This window comes from Phoxinus phoxinus (assembly GCF_949152265.1).
Source record: "Phoxinus phoxinus genome assembly, chromosome: 4".
NCBI classification, from domain to species: domain Eukaryota; kingdom Metazoa; phylum Chordata; class Actinopteri; order Cypriniformes; family Leuciscidae; genus Phoxinus; species Phoxinus phoxinus.
In genome coordinates this window covers 25,844,241-25,866,833 of record NC_136879.1, presented here as the reverse complement: position 1 = coordinate 25,866,833, position 22,593 = coordinate 25,844,241, and the positions used below count along the sequence as shown (strand labels likewise).

At 37.6% G+C, this 22,593-nt stretch overlaps 1 protein-coding gene across 2 annotated transcripts; it reads right to left on the bottom strand.

Moving 5' to 3' along the window:
* Positions 1-49: 49 nt before the first annotated feature.
* On the bottom strand, positions 50-22,593 carry gpr4 (G protein-coupled receptor 4). Of its 2 annotated transcripts, none has more exons than XM_079609257.1 (2): positions 20,263-20,501; positions 50-3,016 (listed from the first exon to the last, which is right to left on the bottom strand). In XM_079609257.1, exon 2 carries the CDS (start codon positions 2,612-2,614, stop codon positions 1,520-1,522), a length of 1,095 nt encoding a protein of 364 aa, XP_079465383.1. In that variant the 5' UTR covers positions 2,615-3,016; positions 20,263-20,501; the 3' UTR covers positions 50-1,519. The 2 variants fall into 2 exon arrangements, with proteins under 2 accessions (XP_079465383.1, XP_079465384.1); XM_079609258.1 differs by lacking the exon at positions 20,263-20,501 and adding an exon at positions 22,461-22,593 and having other exon boundaries at positions 56-3,016.

The following is a 22,593-nucleotide window of genomic DNA, read 5'->3' as shown; positions in this document are numbered from 1 at the left end:
AAGAATTTAACAGAACTATTTAAAGCAAATAGCTGAGCAATACACAACAGAAAATGACTGACGTGTTTTATTTTGGCATAACAGCAAAGCCAGTACATTGCACTTTCTCACTGCTGACATTCAGGACTTACAGTTTGGTTGGCTGAAACAGGGCACCTCGAGACCTAATGAAGAAAAAATGTAAACAACAGCAAAGCCCATTGTTTGGAAACCGTTTCCATTTTGGGTATCTGTGGGCCACTGTACATAAAGTATATAAAACAAGAGACGGCTAAGAGAAACACGCTCCTCCAGACAGGGTTTTGTTAAAGAATCTCGTTAAGTCTTTATACAGCGTATTAAGATGCATATTAAGACATGTCACCTAAAATAGCCTGGCCATTATTTTTTGTTGACATTATTGGACTCGCTTAAAATGACCAATAATTTCAAAATAGGGATAGTAGAGTATATTTCCTGCAAAATCTATAAGAACAGACACAAATGGCAGGCATGTATACATATAAAACATACAAGAGGAGAAGGTATTCTGACATCAACACTTCGCTGACATCAGTAATCCTTATCATAGACAGTGTTTCTGGATAAAACTTGAGGTACACATAGGTGTTGATATAGTTATCTTCAGAAAGAGCATCTTCATGTACAGCGGCCCCAAAAAGTATTTACACTTAAAGGGATAGTTCACCCAAAAATGATAATTCTGTCATCATTTAATCACCCTCATGTTGTTTCACTTTTCTTTAGTGAAACACAAAAAAAAGGTAGTTTAAGAAATGCGTTGTTTTTGTCTATGAAATTTTGTTTTTGTATGGTTTGTAATGAAAGTAAATGGGGTCCAAAACAACACCATTTGACCCCATTGAATTCCATTGTATGGACAAAAACAAAAAACAAAACACAGAGACATTGTACAAAGTACCTTCTTTTATGCTCCACATAACCTGTTGGTTAAGCCAAAAGTATACTTCGGTTTTTACGCGTACACTAGGGTATGTGTACAGTGTGTGTGCCATAAATTCAATACTTAGCTTAGTATATGCGTAGGCTATACGCGTAGCAATGTGTACTCTGTACTTGCAGCTTGAACATGTATTTTTGAGCTGTAATTAGTTTTTCCACAAGGTAGCGACGCTGACCCTTTGTTTCACAGTTGAAAAAAAAAGATGAGACATAACAACAAACTACTGGAGACGAAAACAACAATATACGACCATGTTGACAAGAGCTTGTGTGAGGGGTTTAAGAGATGTATGCAATAAACTAAATTTTAAAAGACATTTTTATCGGTCATAACTTCTGGAGAGAAATAGCACAGACACTGGACAAAGATTAAATGTTCTAGTTCACATGTATAGTGTGTTTGTACATCATCAAATGCAGTATACTTTAAAAAGAGGATCGGCTGTACACATACTCTATGCGTTCGTGTTGAAACTGAAGTATTCTTTGGACTTTAAAATTGCACTTGGTTTAATATTTTGCTATTGACATTGACATTTACAATTGACATTTAACTTCACTTTTTAACACTGAGAATGGTCATTTGAAGGCACTCATCTTTGAGTACTTCAATATCAGTTTTATAGGCATTAGTTTTGACTTCACTGTAGAAATCAGGCTTCTTCATGGCCAGGGGCGTCTCTACGGTGATGGATGCCCCCATAAGCGCCTCTGGGCTTTGGCCCCGCTGGAAGAGACCCAAGAGGGTGGCCAGGGCCCGGCCCACGTCATGACGGGCCCCTTCGTTGACAAAGCAATAGAGGATTGGGTCCGCCACGCAATTGAGGCTGGTGAGCGCCAGAGTCACGTGATAAGCACCAAACAAGTTCTCCTCGGCGCCACAGTCGCAGGGGTTGCTGAGGAAGAGCACGCTGCGCCACAACAAGAGGACGTGGTAGGGAGCGAAGCAGAGGAGGACGATGAGGATCAAACTGAGGGCCAGCCTCTTGATTTTGGCCTTCTCCTGTCGCTCAGTGGAGACGTTACCGCGCACGGCTCTCAGGATGCCTCTGTACGCTGCCAGCATCACACCCCAAGGCGCCAAGAAGCCGAGAAAAATGCGGTAAAGGTTCATCCCGGCCACCCAGTCCTGCATTGGATATTTTTCGAAGCAGAAGGTGTGGTTGAAGCGGTCCTTGAATAGTTCGTCGTGGAAGAGAGGCGCTGAGTTAGCCACTATTTCGGTTATCCATACAACCGCGCTGACCAGTAAGGCTGTTTTGACCCTGCGGACTTTAGCGAATTTCAAGGGATGAGCCACCGCCAAGTAACGATCCACAGATATGCAGCAGAGGAAGGCGATGCTGACATAGATGTTGGTGTAGAAGATGAAACCGAATAGCTTGCAGGACTCTTGCCCGTGGATCCAGTTGTCATGGTGAACGAAATAGTCAATCCAAAGTGGCAAAGTGGCTATATACAAGAGGTCAGCCACCGAGAGGTTCATCAAGTAGATCCCCAGCTCGTTCTTTTGCCTGACCTGCAAATACGCGGCCCACAGGGCCATGCAGTTGGTGGGGAAGCCAAGCACGATGACTATAATATACAGCGCCGGCTGAAAGAACTGGTCTATGTTCGAGGCAACATTGCACGAGGTTGAGATGTTACACATGGTCTCTTCCTCAGAGACTTATATAATCATTGAAATTGGCTGAGGTTTCTACAGTCCAAACTCAAGCCATGTTTAAAAATGAGACTAGAAAGTCAAAAGGTTTCCGTTTTGCTTTCATGTATTGTATAGGGAGAGTAACACTGTAGCCCACTCTGGTCTAGCATGGTGGGCCTGACATGTCACATGTCTCTACCACATTTCATGGCTAGTGTTTTAACCTCTCGGAGGGCTCAGAGGTCAAAGACATGACCACAAGAGAACATGCCATTAATCCTTGTGAAATGATCACCTTGGAGAGGTCTCTGGTAGGGTCTGGGTTTTTTCAGCAGAATGAAATGGTCAACTCCATCTCTGAAGGTCGCACAATGACTAATCTTCTTTGGTCTGTCCAATAACATCAATCTGCAAAAGAGGAAAAAGAGCAATTATGTGAGGTTTAGAAGTCACGCTTCATTATTTATGAGTCGCTGACATTTTTCTGCGATCTTTGTTGTTGAGAAATGTCCTTTCCAGGGCAATGCTGTGTATTTGTTAGATTAGATTTGCTCTGTGATACAATGAGCGTATGTTTTCCTATTCCCACCTCTAACCTTGGTCATCCTCGCATTAGCATCTGTTTGTTTGGAGTTCAACTGAATTAACATTTATTACAAAGCTCCATCTTGTTTTTCAAGGTTTGTATCTGCTGGTGCAAAATCTCTAGCAGGAAGTTTCTTTCTGTACAGGCATTTGTGCAGGTCTTGGTATGTAGGAGGTATTTTCTCTCGTTAGATCAAGCAGATTATATGTTGGCCTACCTGCTAGCACAAGGAAATATGACATAAAATAAACAGAGCAGAACATTATGACTTGACAGCTGACCAATATGTTCCTTACAAAACCTTTCAGATTTATACAGCAGTTCTGAGAAAAGCGCCTCCTCAACAATAAGGATTTTTCTGCTTGCCTAACAGACAAACAAAAATATATAAATATTTTTTTTAATGAATTTAAAGTAATAATCAAGATGTCATGTTACCATTTATCTTTTAAATGTATAATTTTACATTTATTATAATTGTTTTGATTATTTAATATTTTTACAAATACTTCACTTCACTTTCACTTCCATCATTTGTCACATGTAAAGCTCCTGTACACTCATCATGGATAACAAGGTAAATGGTGTTGTTGTTAAACCATAGTGATGTGGCACAGCTACAGTGTCTGGAGTGAAACCAAGCTTGCCGTCTCCTTCCGATTGTTTATAGATTCACAAACTGTGGCTGTAAGAGATAAATGAGAGATGCTAGTGTGCATACTAACTGGGTAGCAATGCATGTGCATCTCTTAGCAACGGACAACATTCCTAAACCATAAAACAGATCAGTTTTTTCTGAACTAAAATCATTTTCGTTCTGAAACGTCTTATCCTACTGGATTAACATTTCAGAATAACTAAGATTGTAAATTTTTCTTGGAAAGGATACATTTTAAGACTGAGTCATGATGACAACTTGAACTCAGAACTCACAACTTGAACTAATTGCATTAATTGCATTATTTAGTTATTTTTTATGGAAAGTAATGCATTACATTACCCCACCTATAGGATGGGGTTGCGTGTGTTTTTTTTTTTAATGACAAATTAAACTATTTTTGGCAAATGTAAAGTAGGCTACCTTTCACACCAAAAGTGAAATTAATAAGTTTTAGCCTGAAGGAAATGCAAATTCACACCTGTACATCAGAGAGCACAGCTCAAACAAACCTTTCAGCTGTGCTGCCATTCTGGATGGCAGAAGAACAGCAATAAAAACTATGAAACACAAATGTGATGATTAACTTAAGTAATTTTATCTTATTCGTATGGTTGAATTGGAACATCAAATGTCAGCAGCAAAGACATTGTTTAATAAAGTGAGATTAAATACATAAAGTATAATTTACAGTGTAATTATTGCAGGTTTGCGTAGTATTCAAAGTTTGCATTTCACTGTTTTTATTACGCATGCTTATATTTAGTCTACATGCTCATTATTTATAACTACAATAAGCATCATGTTATCACAGCGCACACAACGCCTCTGCACTTACTCCTGATTTCTGTCAACATGAGGACAGGAGAACTGTCAGTCAATAATTGGGAAAATAACTTGCATTACTAATTTAAAAAAGTAACTCAGATATTTTGTTGTAAATTTAAAAGTAATGCGTTAATTAGTTACTTGAAAAGGTTATCTGATTACGTAACTTGCTTTACTTGTAATGCATTATTATCTGCTCATGATTAATAAAAGATTTGCATGTATTTTTTCCTTCACAAATGAACAATACAATGCTCCTGTGCTTAAATATTAAAACATTTAAAAAGTATTAATTCTATATTAAATATTTTACTTAAAATTGATGTTTCAACATTAAACCTATTGAATTAAACCTCTTGAAGGGATAGTTAAACCATCTTATCTGTTCTGCAGAAGTAAGAAAGTCATACAGGTTTGGAACAACATGAAGGTTAGGAAATTATGATAGAATTTAAATTTGTGAGTTAATTAACCCTTTAGGCAGGTACCATTGCATCATTTCAGTGATATAAAGCAGAAAAATATTTTATTTCAGTTGTTCCAAATATGTTAATGAAACCATTTTTGCAAACAGCATTTCCCCATTTGAGATACATTTTCTTGACTGAAAATACTGAAAATTTTCTTGACTGAATTTTTTTTTTTTTTTTTTTTTTTTTTATGTCAAGTGCTCACGGAAGAGATGAGTTTTCAGTTGTCTTTTGAATGTGGTCAGGGATTCTGCATTCCGGACGAGGGTGGAATGATCTCCCTACCCTCGTCCGGAATGCAGAATCCCTGACCACATTCAAAAGACAACTGAAAACTCATCTCTTCCGTGAGCACTTGACATAAAAAAAAAAAAAAAAAAAAAAAAAAAAAAAAAAAACCTCTCCTTTACCCTCCTTTGTTTTGGCTTATGCTACTCTGAGCAATTCCAGAACTTTGTATTTTGAGCACTTCTTGCGTTATTTTTTGCTTCTTCACGATGACTCGCTTGTTGTAGTCCTCAGTTGTAAGTCGCTTTGGATAAAGGCGTCTGCTAAATGACTAAATGTAAATGTAAATAGATGCCTTGGAGAGTTTTAAACCTTAAAAGGATTTAGTTGTGATAAGATTTATTGTCAATGTTGCGAAAGCCAAAATCAAAATGGACTATTGTTTTACAAGATACAAGACAAATCAAATCAAATCAACTAACTAACACGCACACACACAAAAAACTATTTTGCACTGTTCTAGGTAATAAAGACTTATCATTACTCTAAACCCAGTGTTAAAAATGACCTGCACTTTATTTTGATGGCATTTTCTCTAAACTCTCTTGAATTCTCTTTCAAAGTGGTAAAAACACCTTATCATGTCTGTCACCGACCATCACAGCGTCCAGTCAAAAACAGTGAAACAAACAGATCAGGTACCAGGGAGCTTTCCTAGTGTGTCACCAGTTTTAAGATATTGCTTATGAGCCTGATGCTTTTCAATCAGTAGGAAATATGAGATAACACAGCAGAGGACCGCTGCCCTGCCTGGGGCCAGAAACAGTGACCGATATGCCAACAGGGGTTTAAAAACCCCTGACCTAATCCAATCTGTCATTCTGCTTCAATATCAATATCTCACAGTGGCAGATAACAATGTGTCCTTTAATAGAGAAAAACAGAAAGCACTACAGGGTGAGAGATTTAAAGATGATGGAATGTAAACTACTGGAAAGTTGTCAACCCGACTTCATTTTCATTCAGGTTGGGAGATAAAAAGCAAAGGGGGGGATGGGGGCATATGGAAGTAAAATAATGCCAAATGTTTTTGAAATAAAAAGCCTGTTGAATTTCACTACTTGAAAAAAACATGCATTGCATTAACCATGCTTGTATTTTAATGCATTGTATTTTTAGGGCTTGCATTTTTATGGGCTGAAATTCAACATGGTTGTATATTTAAGCTGTGAATATTTCAATTCAAAACATTTCAAACACATTTTCATTAATAAAATTTCAAAAATCCATATTCACCTTTCATATTTCACTTCCAAAATATTCAAACTGTTTAAAAATACAACCTATAATATTCAACGGGCAATTTTCGGTCCATTTGATTTCACTTTACAAATTCGCTTTCACAAATTCAGTGGTTCAAATTCGACAGTAAATTCAACATTGACATCCAGGAACTGCAGGAAAAGCAGTAGATTGCCGAGCATAATCTCCATCTGCTGTTAATCAACCTCACCAGCAGGGGGTGCAAGCGCGTGTTGTTGACGAAGACCAGAGCAACAGTTAGAGCAAGCCATTCATTCATTCATAAAAACTGATTTATAGAAATGTAAGTGTATTTGTGATTATTATGAGGGCTGTTTTTATGTTTAATTCAGTGCCTTCACTGTGTAGCCTACATGCATCTTTCTCTACCGTGAATGAGATTATAATGTTATTCCCCCGATGCTGATGTACAGAACAAATGTTACATTTGAGGTAGATATATATTTCTCTTGGTTGTTTAGTTGCCTAAACTTTATATCGCGGCGATGTGGTGCAGTAGCCTACTGGGGTTTCCCTCAATAATTCAGGATTGCTGGACATATAAAACGCTTAGCTGGACTAATACAGTGATATAAAAGACTCAACTCGCACCTTATTGATAAGGCTGTACTATATGGCTACAGGCAAGCAGATTGACTCAGAATATGAACTTAACACGCAAAGTTTCACGCTGAGCGTTTCCCAGTGATATACTGGTTATAAAGTTGGCTTGACGTTGGACGTTCGCGCATTTAGGGACCGTCTCTAAAGTTTCATACGATATTAGTATAGGCCTGCCCTACACGTTACTAACGTCAATAGCAAACTTCTATTTATTTGAATAAATATATTTTTATGAATTTAAATGTGTGCATCATGCCTGACACCTACATGAACACTTTACAGTTGGTTTTATGACTGTAAGTCATTCTCTTCCAATGCTATTGAAGTTAGAAACGTGTATACCAATGTCGTGAAATTTTAGAGACGGTCCCTAAATGCGCGAACGTCCAACGTCAAGCCAACTTTATAACCAGTATATCACTGGGAAACACTCAGCGTGAAACTTTGCGTGTTAAGTTCATATTCTGAGTCCATCTGCTTGCCTGTAGCCATATAGTACAGCCTTCTCAATAAGGTGCGAGTTTGGTCTTTTATATCACTGTATTAGTCCATTAAGATAAGCGTTTTATATGTCCAGCAATCCTGAATTATTGAGGGAAACCCGCGCACCACATCGCCGCGATATAAAGTTAAGGCAACTAAACAACCAAGAGAAATAGGCTATATGTCTACCTCAAATGTAACATTTGTTCTGTACATCAGCATCGGGGGAATAACATTATAATCTCATTCACGGTAGAGAAAGATGCATGTAGGCTACACAGTGAAGGCACTGAATTAAACATAAAAACAGCCCTCATAATAATCACAAATACACTTACATTTCTATAAATCAGTTTTTATGAATGAATGAATGGCTTGCTCTAACTGTTGCTCTGGTCTTCGTCAACAACACGCGCTTGCACCCCCTGCTGGTGAGGTTGATTAACAGCAGATGGAGATTATGCTCGGTAATCTACTGCTTTTCCTGCAGTTCCTGGATGTCAATGTTGAATTTACTGTCGAATTTGAACCACTGAATTTGTGAAAGCGAATTTGTAAAGTGAAATAAAATGGACCGAAAATTGCCCGTTGAATATTATAGGTTGCATTTTTAAACCGTTTGAATATTTTGGAAGTGAAATATGAAAGGTGAATATGGATTGTTGAATTTTTATTAATGAAAATGTGTTTTGATTTGAAATATTCACAGCTTAAATATACAACCATGTTGAATTTCAGCCCATAAAAATGCAAGCCCTAAAAATACAATGCATTAAAATGCAAGCATGGTTAATGCAATGCATATTTTTTTTCAAGTAGTGAAATTCAACAGGCTTTTAATTTCAAAAACATTTGGCATTATTTTACTTCCATACGGGTAGAACTGGCTGGTACGATGCAAAAAAGAAAAGAAAAGAAGATCTCTCAGATTAAAATATGCAGTTTGTGTGCATTTACAACTCTTGATAATATCAAAGTTTGCATTACACAAAAAGAGAAGATCTTTTAACACAGTGTAAACAAATATAGCTGGCCTTTGTCCATGATCACTGTAGTAACATAAAGCACAAAATAAAGACCTGTTTCTCTATTTTCCCTCTATAGGCAGGTGGAGATAATGAACACTGAGACGTCAGACCCTGGAAATGAGGCCATGAATAATCAGGGACACCTGTACAAAGGTAGTGGTTAGTGAAACTATCACACTCGTCTCAATATTGACACTCTAGATTAAAAGAATGGTCTCTACAGTCTCTAATGAGACAAGAAAATGCGTCATGGAGGGTCATGGAGTCATTGAAAAAAACATGTTTCACAAGAAGACCGCTCAATAGAACTGGAATGATGTCTGGGGGAAAAAAACGGCATAACACAAATACAGTGCTCTAAAGTTAGAGCTTCACAATTAACTGAATACAGTTTAGACTGGTTACAGCTACCACAATTATGTAATCAGGAAAAGTGTTGATTACAGCATTCCATTTCTGTTTAATACCATTCATAATGGCTGATCAGGGCTGTTTAAATGAGCCTTTACCTGTCAGTAATGAATGACAACCGCTCCGTTCCAAAGGGTTTTTCATATTTCTTTTTGATTTGTGGTGGCACAAAAAAACGGTGAAACTTTGGTAATGAAATAGTAGGTGTACTGATAGGGCTGCGTTGTTGGCTTTCTCTAATTTACACAAAATTTTAATCACGTCATAACCTGAAACCCATTGCACTATGTGTGTTAGGCCACCAGAGTGAATACGTTTCCATTGTAACAATGGCCATGGCTCGCAGCTAAAGCTCACAAACAATTTATGGGTCATTTCTTGTACTCACTTTTTAAAGATCTCAAATTATTTGCTCTCCTTAAGTTACTCATTATTTGTTTATGGCTGTAAGTGTGAGTTGAGGGAGGCATAAAGACAAAAATGTCAGAAGACCTTAGATTCTCCATTCTGTTTGATAAATATGTAATCCAGCAGATACATGACACTTCTTTAAAAGAAATTGAAGCTGTATGGATTCAAATATAATAATATAAGGCATGATTAATGCAGAAGATAGGGGTTGAAACTCTTAAAAATATATATTTTTCTTTTCAGCAAATGATCAGCGAAAGGAGGTGTTTAATTCAACGGAGGGTCTTTTTGCAGTAAATGCAATAAAGTAGGGGGAGGGCTTTATTGTCCCAATAAGACAGCATCCATTTAATGATTTTATTAAATATAAACATTCATACTTATGTTGTAAACATTATATATATGTTGTTATTATTGCATACTGTTTTAATGTACCAGCCTATATGCCACTATTTAAACTAAGTATAAATTGCATCTAATAACTTTACACTTACTACTACAAAGACTATTTACACTTGCAAAGAAAATATTGCTATTTTCACTTAGTGTAAATAGCCGTTGCTTTAATTCAAACTGAAACTTTGGGACATGTGTTCAAAATGTGATTTGTACAACTATGGCACACTGAGTGTACGATATTTTTGCCAACTGTCAGCATCAGTGACTACACACTTGCATAATTTCATCAGAGATAGAGGGAAAGTTCACCCAAAAAATTGAAACTTCTGTCATCATTAACTCACCCTCATGTCGTTCTAAAAAAAATTGTATTTATTTTTTCTGTGAAAGATGGATGGATGGATGGATGGATGGATGGATGGATGGATGGATAGATATTTTAATTTTTTCAGGCTGGAATAGTTCAAATGTAAATAATTGACAAATACAAAAGCTGCCCTCCCAGGCAAAGATTAAGCAGTAATGTCGAAGGTACAGAACATACAGAACTTATTTAATGACAAAAGTTTCTGATCTATTAGGACACACTGCCCAAGGGTACAGCATGTTGCAGAAGAAACATTAAGTGTGGGCAGTCACCAACTATTGCTATTTCAAAAAAAAAAAATCTATTACAAAAGCTAAGCAGAATAACATGGTTTTCCTCCAAACATAGAAAATGCTAATTAATTCTTGCAAAATGTGATCACGTTCAGAGAAAGCCTGTTTAATTAGGTTCAATTTTAAGTGTGTCTATATACGGTAATTATCTTAATCAAATCAGCCCTATTCCCAACGGCTCAAATGTCAATTTTGTTATCCGCTCCTGTGGATACAGTTTTCGATTTGTTGTGTGAAACACTTTTTTTTGGTGTGTGACAGACTGGTACGTGCAGGGAAAATTAATAGGAAAAGGAAGGCTTTGGACACTTGACCCCTGAATGACCTGGTCTCCCAAGGCACTGGCTCTGTCATGAAATGACAAATGTTGTTATTGTCCAGTTTGAGGAACAAATTGAAGGTTTCTGTAAAGTAGCATGCGGAAATACCTTCTGAAACAAACCGTTGCAAACATAATGATGTAACGACTTGCATTTTTCGGTGCGCCCACATAACTAAGAGTGACAAACTACTCGGACACTGCCAGATGGATCGTGTCAGAGCTATTAACTGCTTTATGTTTTGTGACAGTCGTCCTTGTGGTTCGCCCTGTGGGGTCATACTAAATAATGAGTGTAAACACAATGGCCTTAACAAGACCCTTCTTGCCTCAAATCTCCCCCCTTCCTGGTCTGATGGGAAAGACCCCAATGTTATCACAGCACCCTCACAATAACAAATACAGTTAGTATTTGAAGAGGAGAGCCGGCAGCTTTCCAATCAGGAGGTGCTGAGAGACGGGTCTTTCCGCTATTTCTTAATGAAAGAGCTGGAGAGAGACGGGGGGAGAGAGAGGAAGAGAAAGACAGGGCGAGAGAGAGGCATCCAGGAAAAAGGCATCTAAAATAGAAACGACTGATTATTCATTTATTCACTCATTAGTGGGAGATCAGATCAAGGATACAACAGCCTGGCCTGGCAAAACTCCTGGACGCACAACAGACGCCGGGGTCAAAAAAGGTTTATTAAAATGTCCACGGGAAGGACAAAAGGACAACTAGATCTAAAGCTAGATAAAACCTTATATGAAGCCCATATCAAAGGTGACAACAGATGTACCCAAGTTTATTGATGCACAACAACACTAGTCTATATATATTTCTCATCATTTCCAATAATACCTGTTTGGTAAGGTTTGTGCAGCTGTGGTACAACAAGGAAACACCAGAAAATGACCTGTATTCCATGAAAGCTCAGTCAAGAGCAGCCCTCAGAAACCTTATTTCGTTCAAGAAAAGTCCTCTTATTAAACTTTAGAAGTCCTCTCCAGTTCTCACTCAAAGCTTACAATCACAAGCCTAACAGGTTGTTTCACCACAGTTATTACATGCCACATTATGAGGGTAAAACACACATGAAAAATGCAAATGAAGAAATGCAGGTGAGAACTAAGCGTATTTCAATGGAAAATAAATCATTCCTGCTTTCACCTTTTTTGTGAATTTTGAGTAAGCAGAGTAAAATAAGTGCTCATTTGTCCAATATGTGTACATCTTATTTGCTGCCATTAGACAGTATGACATACATCAATATATTTACATCTCTGTATATTGGTATTGGCGTCAACCATTACAAAAACCCATTTTGGTCAACTATATATAATAAATATGCATACAATTCAGAAAAGAAGCATGTTTGTCTTGTCCTTTAAGACTAATGCATGCATTCACTGCTGTCATATCAGGTTCACGCTTAGCCCTGGAGAATACAGCAAAAGGCGAGGTCAAGTCCTGTGGTTAACTGCTTTTTCTAGATTGTTGACTGGTGAGATTTGACACCTTTCCTTGCTGGTGGTATTCAACCAATTTCTTCATCCTTTGTAATAGGGATAAATTTCAAAGAAATAAAAATTTGTTCTTGGTGTCACACACACATACACATACTACACACACACACACACACACACACACACACACACACACACACACACACACACACACACACACACACACACACACATTTCCATGAAAGTGGAATTCCATGAAAGTGGAAAGTGGAACACACACACACTTAATTTTTTGACATTTATGTCACAAAGCAACTTATATAAAATATATCATATATTTTTATGCTAGACATCACACACAAAGCACAGAGTAAGTTTTCTGTCAACTTATATTTTCCTACTTAAAGGATAATTCCGGTATTTAACACCTTGAGTCTATATTGTAGTTTGTTTTGGATGAACAAGAGTGGTGGACAACATTTTTTTGACAATGGTTCCTCTCTCGAGTTTTTGACTATAATAGAATTGGCCATGGACCCATTTAACTTTGGAGTCAATGGGCATGTCCGAAAATGTCATTAAAACAGCCAATAATGTTCGTTTACAAAACTGTGCAACTCACCGAGTGATTAGTGATGTTAGTTGATGTTCCAGAGACAAAAAGTGTTGCGAAATACAGTTTCTGTCGTGTTTTATTCATCATTTTGTAAAATCCCATTGAATTCTGTTGAAGGACTGAGTGCTCGTTAATATAAATGCGCTACCGGAAACGGAAAGGGGGCTGTTTACATTTGGTCGATGTAGTCTTTTTGCTCGCTTCCGTTTCTCATAAGGCTAGCGAGCAGAGCAACTGTGCTCCGGGAGAGTAAGCGAAATAAACAAACAAAACCTTCATTAATTGTTACTTGTAATATGAAGTTGAACTCGACTGTGACCGTGAGTGTCCCGCGAGACATAAACATCAGTTATCGCCATCAAGTGGTCGGAAGTGTGCTAACGCTTCAGATTCAAATATTGAGCGGAAGTTACACGGTTGTGAAGTGTCTGAAAAAATAGTTCCACTATAGCAAAATAAACGGATTGGAATCATATATTGCGACGATATATTGTTTATAATCATCAACGAACACCACTAACCACTCGGTGAGTTTAACAGTTTTGTAAACGAACATTATTGGCTGTTTTAATGACATTTTCGGACATGCCCATTGACTCCAATGTTAAATGGGTCCATGGCAAATTCTATTATAGTCAAAAACTCGAGAGAGGAACCATTGTCAAAAAAAATTTGTCCACCACTCTTGTTCATCCAAAACAAACTACAATATAGACTCAAGGTGTTAAATACCGGAATTATCCTTTAAACTTTCAAAATGAAGCCATGCATTCTGAACTTATGTAACACCATTCCGATTTGGTTCAGCACCTGCTATGTATTTCCTCAGATATTAAGCATGCAACTACAAAGCCATAACGGTCGTACATGTTATGAAGGGGGGGGTGGGGGCAGGTACTATCTATGTTCTGCCAGTACACTTTAAACTAACTTAATAACACACACACACACACACACACAAATATATATAGAATAGCAATTAGTCTACATTTGAATATATTCCTGATGTTATCCAGACATAGTCTCCCTCCTGTCATAATCTTTCCTGTCCTCAAGTGACGTTTTAGTGGAAAAAACGGAATCATTCAAAGATAAATGTAATTACAGACTTACAGCATTCTGGTCTTGCGGTCTGCATTAGCCAATAGTACAAAAGAGCTGATGAAGGCGTCATTACCAGTGATGAATGATATGGTAATTTTCTTTGAAACCCGGCTCCTTTAAGTGTGACATGATGACTTCAGTATGATGATAGTGGTGCAAGAAGCTCGACTAAACTTTTTTTACTGCCAGCCCAGGACCCACCTGGCTGTTTAAACAGCAGAGGCTTTTAACACGAGAACATTGGGCAACTGAAAGGGAACTAATTCAATTGGGTCTCAGACTGCTCAGCGTGATGAATAAGCAGGTAGCTAGGCAGGACACAAACTCATGGTGTCAACCTGAGGGCATAACCAGATCATTCACTGCACCATGCTGCCATCTGACAGTTTGAAAACGCTTTCCAATTCAGCAATGGTGTTTGTTGTTCACAGATGCACAACTAGACTGATTCAACTGAAAAATCAAGCTGACCAACTTAAATAGACCAGTGAGGATGTTCAGTGAGCACAAGGCCAGGCCGCAAACACTAAAATGCCTATTATTAATATTAACACAATGCTTCAATATTATACATGATGGCATGAGAGTCATAGAATCACTTATTGACCTTGCCGGTGTAGTTACATCAAATGTTTTCAACTCCAGAAAGGGAACATTTACACGCAACACACTCCACCCACATTATGTTTGTAATGTAATAAACTAAGTTCATGTACCTAGAAAAGTAGTCCCACGTGAAAAAGGATGATTTAGACAACTTTACAGTACAAATAAATGAATAACCAGGGCTTTACTAAATGATTAATTCAAGTGCTTTAACAAAATATGTGCTTCACATTTCAACTTTTAAACCCTCTGGAATGCCGGCTCGCTATATATCCATTGTAGTCACGATACTGTAACAGTTATTGAAGGATATGGTTTTCCTCCAACAATGAAACATAAGTGGAAAGCACACAATGACCAGAAACCGTCAAGCTCCAAAAAGGACAGCAAAAAAATTGGTTTATAGTACTCATGTGCTATTTATGTCCTCTGAAGCCATTATGATTTATATCGTTTATGCGAGGAACAGACCAAAATCCAACTTCATTTTCTCCATAGCTCTCAAATGTCACTCATGCATGCATGTATTCAAACATAATAGTTATCATGAGTCTCATCACTGCAGCAATTTTTTAAATGTACAAACGAGAGTGAGATTTTTGTGCTGCTGTAAATGGGGAGAATGTCTGTAAATAACAATTTCTGTCTTCCCTCAAATCTGTCACATAATTCATATGGGCTTCTTTATTATATTGAATGGCCCTTTAAAAAAATCTGACTCAAGACCTTTCAACAGCAGTGTATATAAAAAAATCTTGATATTGTGAATATCTCTTTTTGTTGGTGAACAATCCCTTTTACTTATTTAAAACCCCTATACAGTAACTCATTGTGTAAGTTATATATTACATAAGCAAAGAAAAAAAAACTAAACTGACTTCCTTCTATGCAGATGCACATGCACACACATAAGCAAATATGCAAACATTCAGGGATACACAAAATGAAACTTCTTAACCTTTGAATTATACACAAATGAACCTCTGTGCTCGAGGTCATAATGACAATAAACATCAGTTATGGGCTTCATTAGAACAACTTCTGTGAAAATTTCAGGTTTTTACATCCATATTAATTTAACTAATTAATAGATTAAATTCTGATTTTGCCAAATCGGATCAATACTCACTTCAACTGTTAAATTAAGCGATACTTAACAAAATCTTCCTTTGTAACCACCGATTGGCCCTTTTTATTTGTTCTCGTATTAAAGAGAGGGGCAATGTGCTTTACAAGGAACGGTCCATTATATCAGTACACAGCGACCACATAGCAGGATGACCATGGCAGGTGAGCTGAGTAAGAACTGCCTGTCTCCCTAGGTATTGATTCAGGGTAGGTATTTAATCCTTTCCTAACTGTGTTTTATGCTCCAGTGGAGAGGCGGCCGTGTGTCTCTAGAGAGACCAGGGCAGGCATCCTGCAAGGCGAATTAATGACTTCAATAAAAGTGCCACATTTTCCACTCAAGTCCCCAGTCAAGAGTTTTATTGGTGAGGTTTAATTTGGCTTAAACTGGTCGGCTGCTTTAGGCACGGTCACAAATGCTAATCACCTTTACCCCGAATCGCAATTAGAAGAGGTATCAACATGACGATATGTTTTCTGAAGACAGAAAACATGAAGAACGGGGAGAAACGGAGCGAGAGAGAGAGAGTAATTCGCTTCATGCTTGCTCACTCGGCTGGCTTCTTGCTGTTTTTTTGATAAAGCTCAGAGGAAACACCTCCACATCTCATCTGGTGCATCTGGTCCACTTCTGCTATTGTTCTGTTTAATCTGCGATCGTGTTGACAGGCTGTAACTTGGCAGCAATGTAGCACAGACGAGGAAATTGCTGGCACCTGCTTAGCAAAAAAACCAAAGCGATGTTTAAAAGGAAACTAGATGCAGTGTCATGCTGAGAAGAACTTCAAAGCAGAGACGGATTAGTTTATGTGACAGTGAAGTGGCCAAATAGTTTAGTAGGGTCAAGATAGGGTAAAGAGTTGAAAATCACCACGAAAAAGAGGAAAATCTGCTCCAAGACTCACAACATTGTCACAAAAGTGTATTCAAATGAAGCCCATAACTGATATAATGTTTACTGTCATTATATCCTCAAGCAAAAAGGTCATTTGTACATTTCTGGTAATGTTTGTGATTGTTTGTGCGTACTTTCTCCTTTCCTACACTCTAAAAAATAAATAGAAGATAGAAGAACCATTTTGGATTCCTCAAAGAACCTTTCAGTGTACAGCTCTTAAAAGTAAAAAAAATCTTAAGGTGTGGTCACATTTACTAGGCTGGTTGACACCAGACCCTTCTCAGTTGTAACAGAGTGGGTCTGGGGAAGGTTCATTCATTTTCCAAAGGGGCGTCACCAACGGACGTCGCTCAAATCCTTTCTCGGGGGCACAATTGGATAGACCTAAAACCAATCAGAGCGATCGTCATCGTGTAAAGCCCGCCTCAACGTTTCTGATTGGTGCCTCGATTTGGAAAAAATGGAAATGGGCTTGAATGGGCTCTTGGCCAGACGGACTTGCAGAGCAAATCTCAAATTTGCCAGAAGTTCGTCAGGTTTTTCCCAGGCTACACATTTACCGTTGCTTGGCAAAAATTGGGGGCCGAAATCCAGTCATGTTAATAGGAAACCCCATGATTTATTATAACGTCATGGCAAGTTTTGTTCACGTTCAAGTTGGTCATGCAAATTTTTGGTGTTGACCAACCGAAAACTTCTTGGTATGAAAGTGATCCTGTGTGAGCTGTGCTTCATGCATCGCTACAATGTTGACAATGGACCTTTTTTGGTCAAGACATGTCACAGAAATTTTGCCAATGTGACTTTGCCTTTTCATTTTAATAATGTAAATAACCCTATTCCACTATAAAGAACCTTTTGTGCAATGGAAAGGTTAAAAATGGATGTTAAAAGTTAGAAGTCATTACCTTCTAATAAAAGTCTAATAATAAAAGCTTAATAGGTCCTTCAAAACTCCTTGTTGATAACAATGCTGATAATAAACATTAACTTGACAATAATTAACTGGAACGTGCATGTTCGAGGAAAAACGGACTAAACAACTTCTGAGGCCTCTGACCTGCACTGAACATGCAGACAACAGCATCCTTATTTCAAAATTGTGAATTACACATAAGTTTTAGAAGCTTATCTTATCAATCAGCTTCTGTATTTTTCAACATTTCTGTTTCTGCCATCGACGAAAGCCTGATAAAAGCTGTAGTTGTAAGTGCCAAAGGAAAGGTATAAACCCTTTTGTCCTGAGCCATCTAAACTGTCGACGGTGACCTAACCTCCGTATTTTACTCTCACACGTCAATACTGCCAGAAGTGACTACACCAATAGCTTCACTAAAAGCTTCTACTTTTGTCCAGAGGACCACAAGGGGCTAAAGATTACAGCCAATACAGAACGTGTTGAGTTACACCGTCTAATGTGGAGAGAGACAAACAACAACGTGCTTCATCGGAGACCCGGTGGACTGTTAGCGTTTTCACTTTTTACATAACCCACTTGACACGGTGGGAATGTTTGCACAGGATTCTACTGATCCAGCCATTCAAAAATTCAGCCGTGTTAATCATGATCCCGATCGAGCTTCCGGTTCTGAGAAGTGAGATGGGCATGCAAGATAAGCGTAATGTCTGATGCTGTAATATGATATAGCTTGACATGTGTGGCATGTTTCTGCTGAAGTCAGTGTCAGGTTGCTAAACAGATCAAAGCGCTCAATAGAACTCACTGATGCACACTTTACATCAGAGTTCGCTTTTTCCACGAAACTGCATTGCATTTATGATAGGTGAGGGAAGAAAGACTGACCACATAAAGACTTGTGCATATTGTTGAAGCAGTCATTAACCTCAACCTTCGCTGTGAACTGTTGGCGCAATAAAATCTGCCACTACTGTAGATGTTTCAAACTACAAATTACTCCACATATTTAATTATACACTTAAATGTTATGAGTTCATTAGTAAGTTTGAAAACAGCCACTTGTGGGGCCACCATGCCACTGGGTTATAGCTTTCCTCACACAATCTGGTGCTCAAACCAGACATTACCCTCACAAACACTCTTATTAGCTCAGGCGGGTGGCACTGGAGCAGACACCTCATTGGTTCACGGGAAGATTACTCTTCTCTTCTAGTCATGCTTTTAATGTTAGTTCTTATCTCGCATCCCCAAGAGGGCAATTACTGTTTGCTTAAAAGGACTGATTAAATGTTGCGTTTGTTTCCTAACAAAACCGAGAGGGAGACACCATATCGGCCAAGACATTCCAGAAAACCATTTCACGTGCCACATGCCCTTTGCCTCTAAAAGACCAGCCACACGCTGGAGAGAACAAGATGCCACAAATTACAGCAAGGAGGAGAAGAGAATACACACATCTCAATGCAGAGCCACTGTATCGAATTCATATTGTATTACATCTACGGCTACTGAGCTGAAATGAGATATGAAACGCAACTGCTGTGGTGTCGTTTTCATACATTTTGATCATTTGCTGCCAAAAAGGGAAATGCAATGACTGTTTAACTGATCCTTTCCTATCACAAATGTGATTGAAAATATATTGCATTGTACACAATACAACTGACTTGCTGTAAACACTGCCAAAGGCATTTTATAGCTTGTTAAATTGCTTGTTAAATCGTGAGAAATGGAGCGTGCCGTTGCACACACTATAACCCAAATGTGTTCAACAGAGGAATTCAGTGGAAAGAACACTCGAGCATCAAACTAAATGTATTAATACATAAGCTATTATAACTACAGTACAGGATGACTGTTGTCATTTACAACGACCCCTTATTGAAAAGGTTAAATTTATGGCTCATGGAAAATATCTGAAATACAGTTTCCTATATTGTGTTCTCTGTTCTAAGCAGCCATACTGTAAATGAGTCATTCTACTTTTACTGTGTTATTTTGTGATGGTTTTGTACAGTAAGCATTTGCTTAACAAAACCTTAACATCTGTAGAATTATCAGCATTTACTTCCCTTTTTAATAGACCTACTGTAAATACCCTGTAGTTTCGTAAGCTCACCTCACAAGGCTTTTAATGACTAAATGAACTGTAAAACTGTCAACACTGGTGCCATCAACCGTTACTACGTTTCATTGCTATTTCCCCATCATATTTTGAAAACAATCTTTACAAAATGGAAAAGGCACCTCATAGAATGACCACAATAACTTTTATTATGTCTATGCAATATCAACCTAATGTCCAAATAGCACACGCCTAAATTACATAATTTTAGATCTGGAGGCATATTAAGACGTGGCAATAAGGCAAAAGTACAATTGTGTTGTAAAGTTGTTCAACAGGAGCTATTGGAACACTTATTTTAAGTAATTATTCAAGAAAACAAGATTTCACAGATTATAGCCTATAACATAACCATGTATCATGAGACTTGCATAACCCAAGAAAAATCTAAATGATGACACTTACATGATAGTGTTTCCGTAGGACAATCACTCATACTGACAGTGACAGAGGTGATGTTTTCTGCATCTCCAAACAGCACGCGCAGCGATAAACCCAACAAAACTCTCGTTTCCCTAATCAAAATGAAGATCCGGACAAACATCGAGAACTAGTTAGATTAAAGCATCATTATCTTCACATCACACCAGCGGAAAAGCAGAGACAACCGCGAAGTTGCAAAGCGCAAACTGAAAGTGAGCAGCTCGCGGGAGGTTGAGGAGAAATGTGACGTGCGTTGCGTTATCCAACAGACCGTCCCATTGAAATACTGCTGGCCATTTGAGATGGGATGCCACTAAACCAAAAGACAACCTGACATCAGCTCTTATCTTACGTTTATCGTTTGCTTTATCGATCCATATCGGTTCATTTAACGTTACTGTTCCTGGCTAATAGCATACATTAAGGTAGACTATAAAACAAATAGCTCCATAAAATAATAATATAATGTAAAATGTGACTAAGCATTTCTATTTACTTTAAATACCTGGACACGTGTTTCAGTGGTGATTTTAAGGGGATTGACTCTTTTTAACAAACATTTGAATTTGTTTTAACGGTCATCAAAGCTTTAAAAAATGTTTAAAGTAGGCTTATGTACATAACACTAGCCTACTTTGTATTATTTTGCATTTGCAATTTAAAAAAAAGTTTCTGTGAGGGTGTTTCTAATAGGCTACAGCGTCTATGGGAGTGACGGTAAAATTTACATCTTTCTCTCTTCTGGCTGCCATTATCAATCTTTCACTATTTCTTTTTTACTATTTTTGAAAGTTGTGATAACACTGTGGAGTTTTCCCTTTGTTATTTGAGCAAATGGGAACACAACAATAATTATATTTAATGTAGTCTCTATTCAGCGATGTTTACCCAACTATGACGACTTCTAAGAAACCCTGATGTGAAAAGGGTCAAACCGTGTGTTAGTTAGAGTGTAGCCAACAGTTCGAGAAGGACTGGGGAGACTGGGGCACATCCTAACGCAGGACTAGTTGTAACACCCTTGTTTCGAATACTTCCACACATGCCAGCATGACGAAACTTAGTGTAGCCTACAGCATTTACTATTTGCCATATCAACACTAGAGAAAAAATTGCGCCAAAATTCAGAAATCTTTGGAAGATATCACTGAACATTTATTTAACCATATCAAAAGTAAATGTCTTACTTATGTTAATTATTAATCTCTATATTTGGTGTTTATTTTAAATTAGACAAATCTGATATTATTTTAATCTCCAATATTTAACAGTTGAGATAGTTATTTAATGCTGATCTTACCAGCAGAAGACACTTGGGGTACAGGCTATATCAAGAAAAAAAAGTATACACTCTAGGCTATTAATAAACAAAACCACATAATTGTTAGAGTTGTGTGAAATTGATATGGGAAAAAATAAATTCTCTGAACCGTAAGTATATTTACACAAACTGAGACAGTCAAAAAGCGCTAGGTTGTGTCCCGCTCTCCCCTACTTCACGAAGAGCACTCAAGCACTGTTGTTACGTATATATCTCCTGCAGGCAAACTTGACCTTATCACAAGCGTGTTTTAGCAGATTGGTTTGGTTATGTTAAGAAGTACACAAAAGTAGGCTATATGTCTACTTTTTAACACAATTACAGTAGATGCAAAATGTTCAATAGTATGTGCTTCATCAATTTAAAAAAATGTATTGTGAAGAGCAAAGTGCTTGTCTTACTCTACTTACAACATCCAACCAACAATAAGACCATATAAATAAATGAATACCTCAACAATTTTTTACTTCAACCACAATAAGAGTAATAATCAAATGGCCATATTAATAGAGGAAAAAACTCATCCAGACATCACAAGACACATTGCTAAATTTGACAAAATCCACAACACTTCATTGTAAATAAAACCAGCAAAAGGTCAAACAATTCTGTCATATTATAGTGCATGCTGGAAATAGAGAAAAACAATCATTTTTATGGGGAAAAAAATTATTGTAAGACACAATTTGTTAAAGTTTGAAAATATACAATCAAGTAAATCTTTGATTGTTTTTTGTCAGTTGCAGTTATTAATAAAATATTATGGAATCCGTAATAAATTGTTGTAACACAATATTGTTGTAGCTAATAATTTAACGTTAAACTATTATAGCAGAAACTCACTTAATACATAACTTACCTGCAAATAGGACTGAATCACCTGCGTGTACTGTATCACGATGGTTTTCCCCAGGGTCAAACAAACACATTAGAGTCCATTAAAACTCAAGCCCTCCCCTAACTGCACTCTCTTGTAGAAATTATGATTAGAG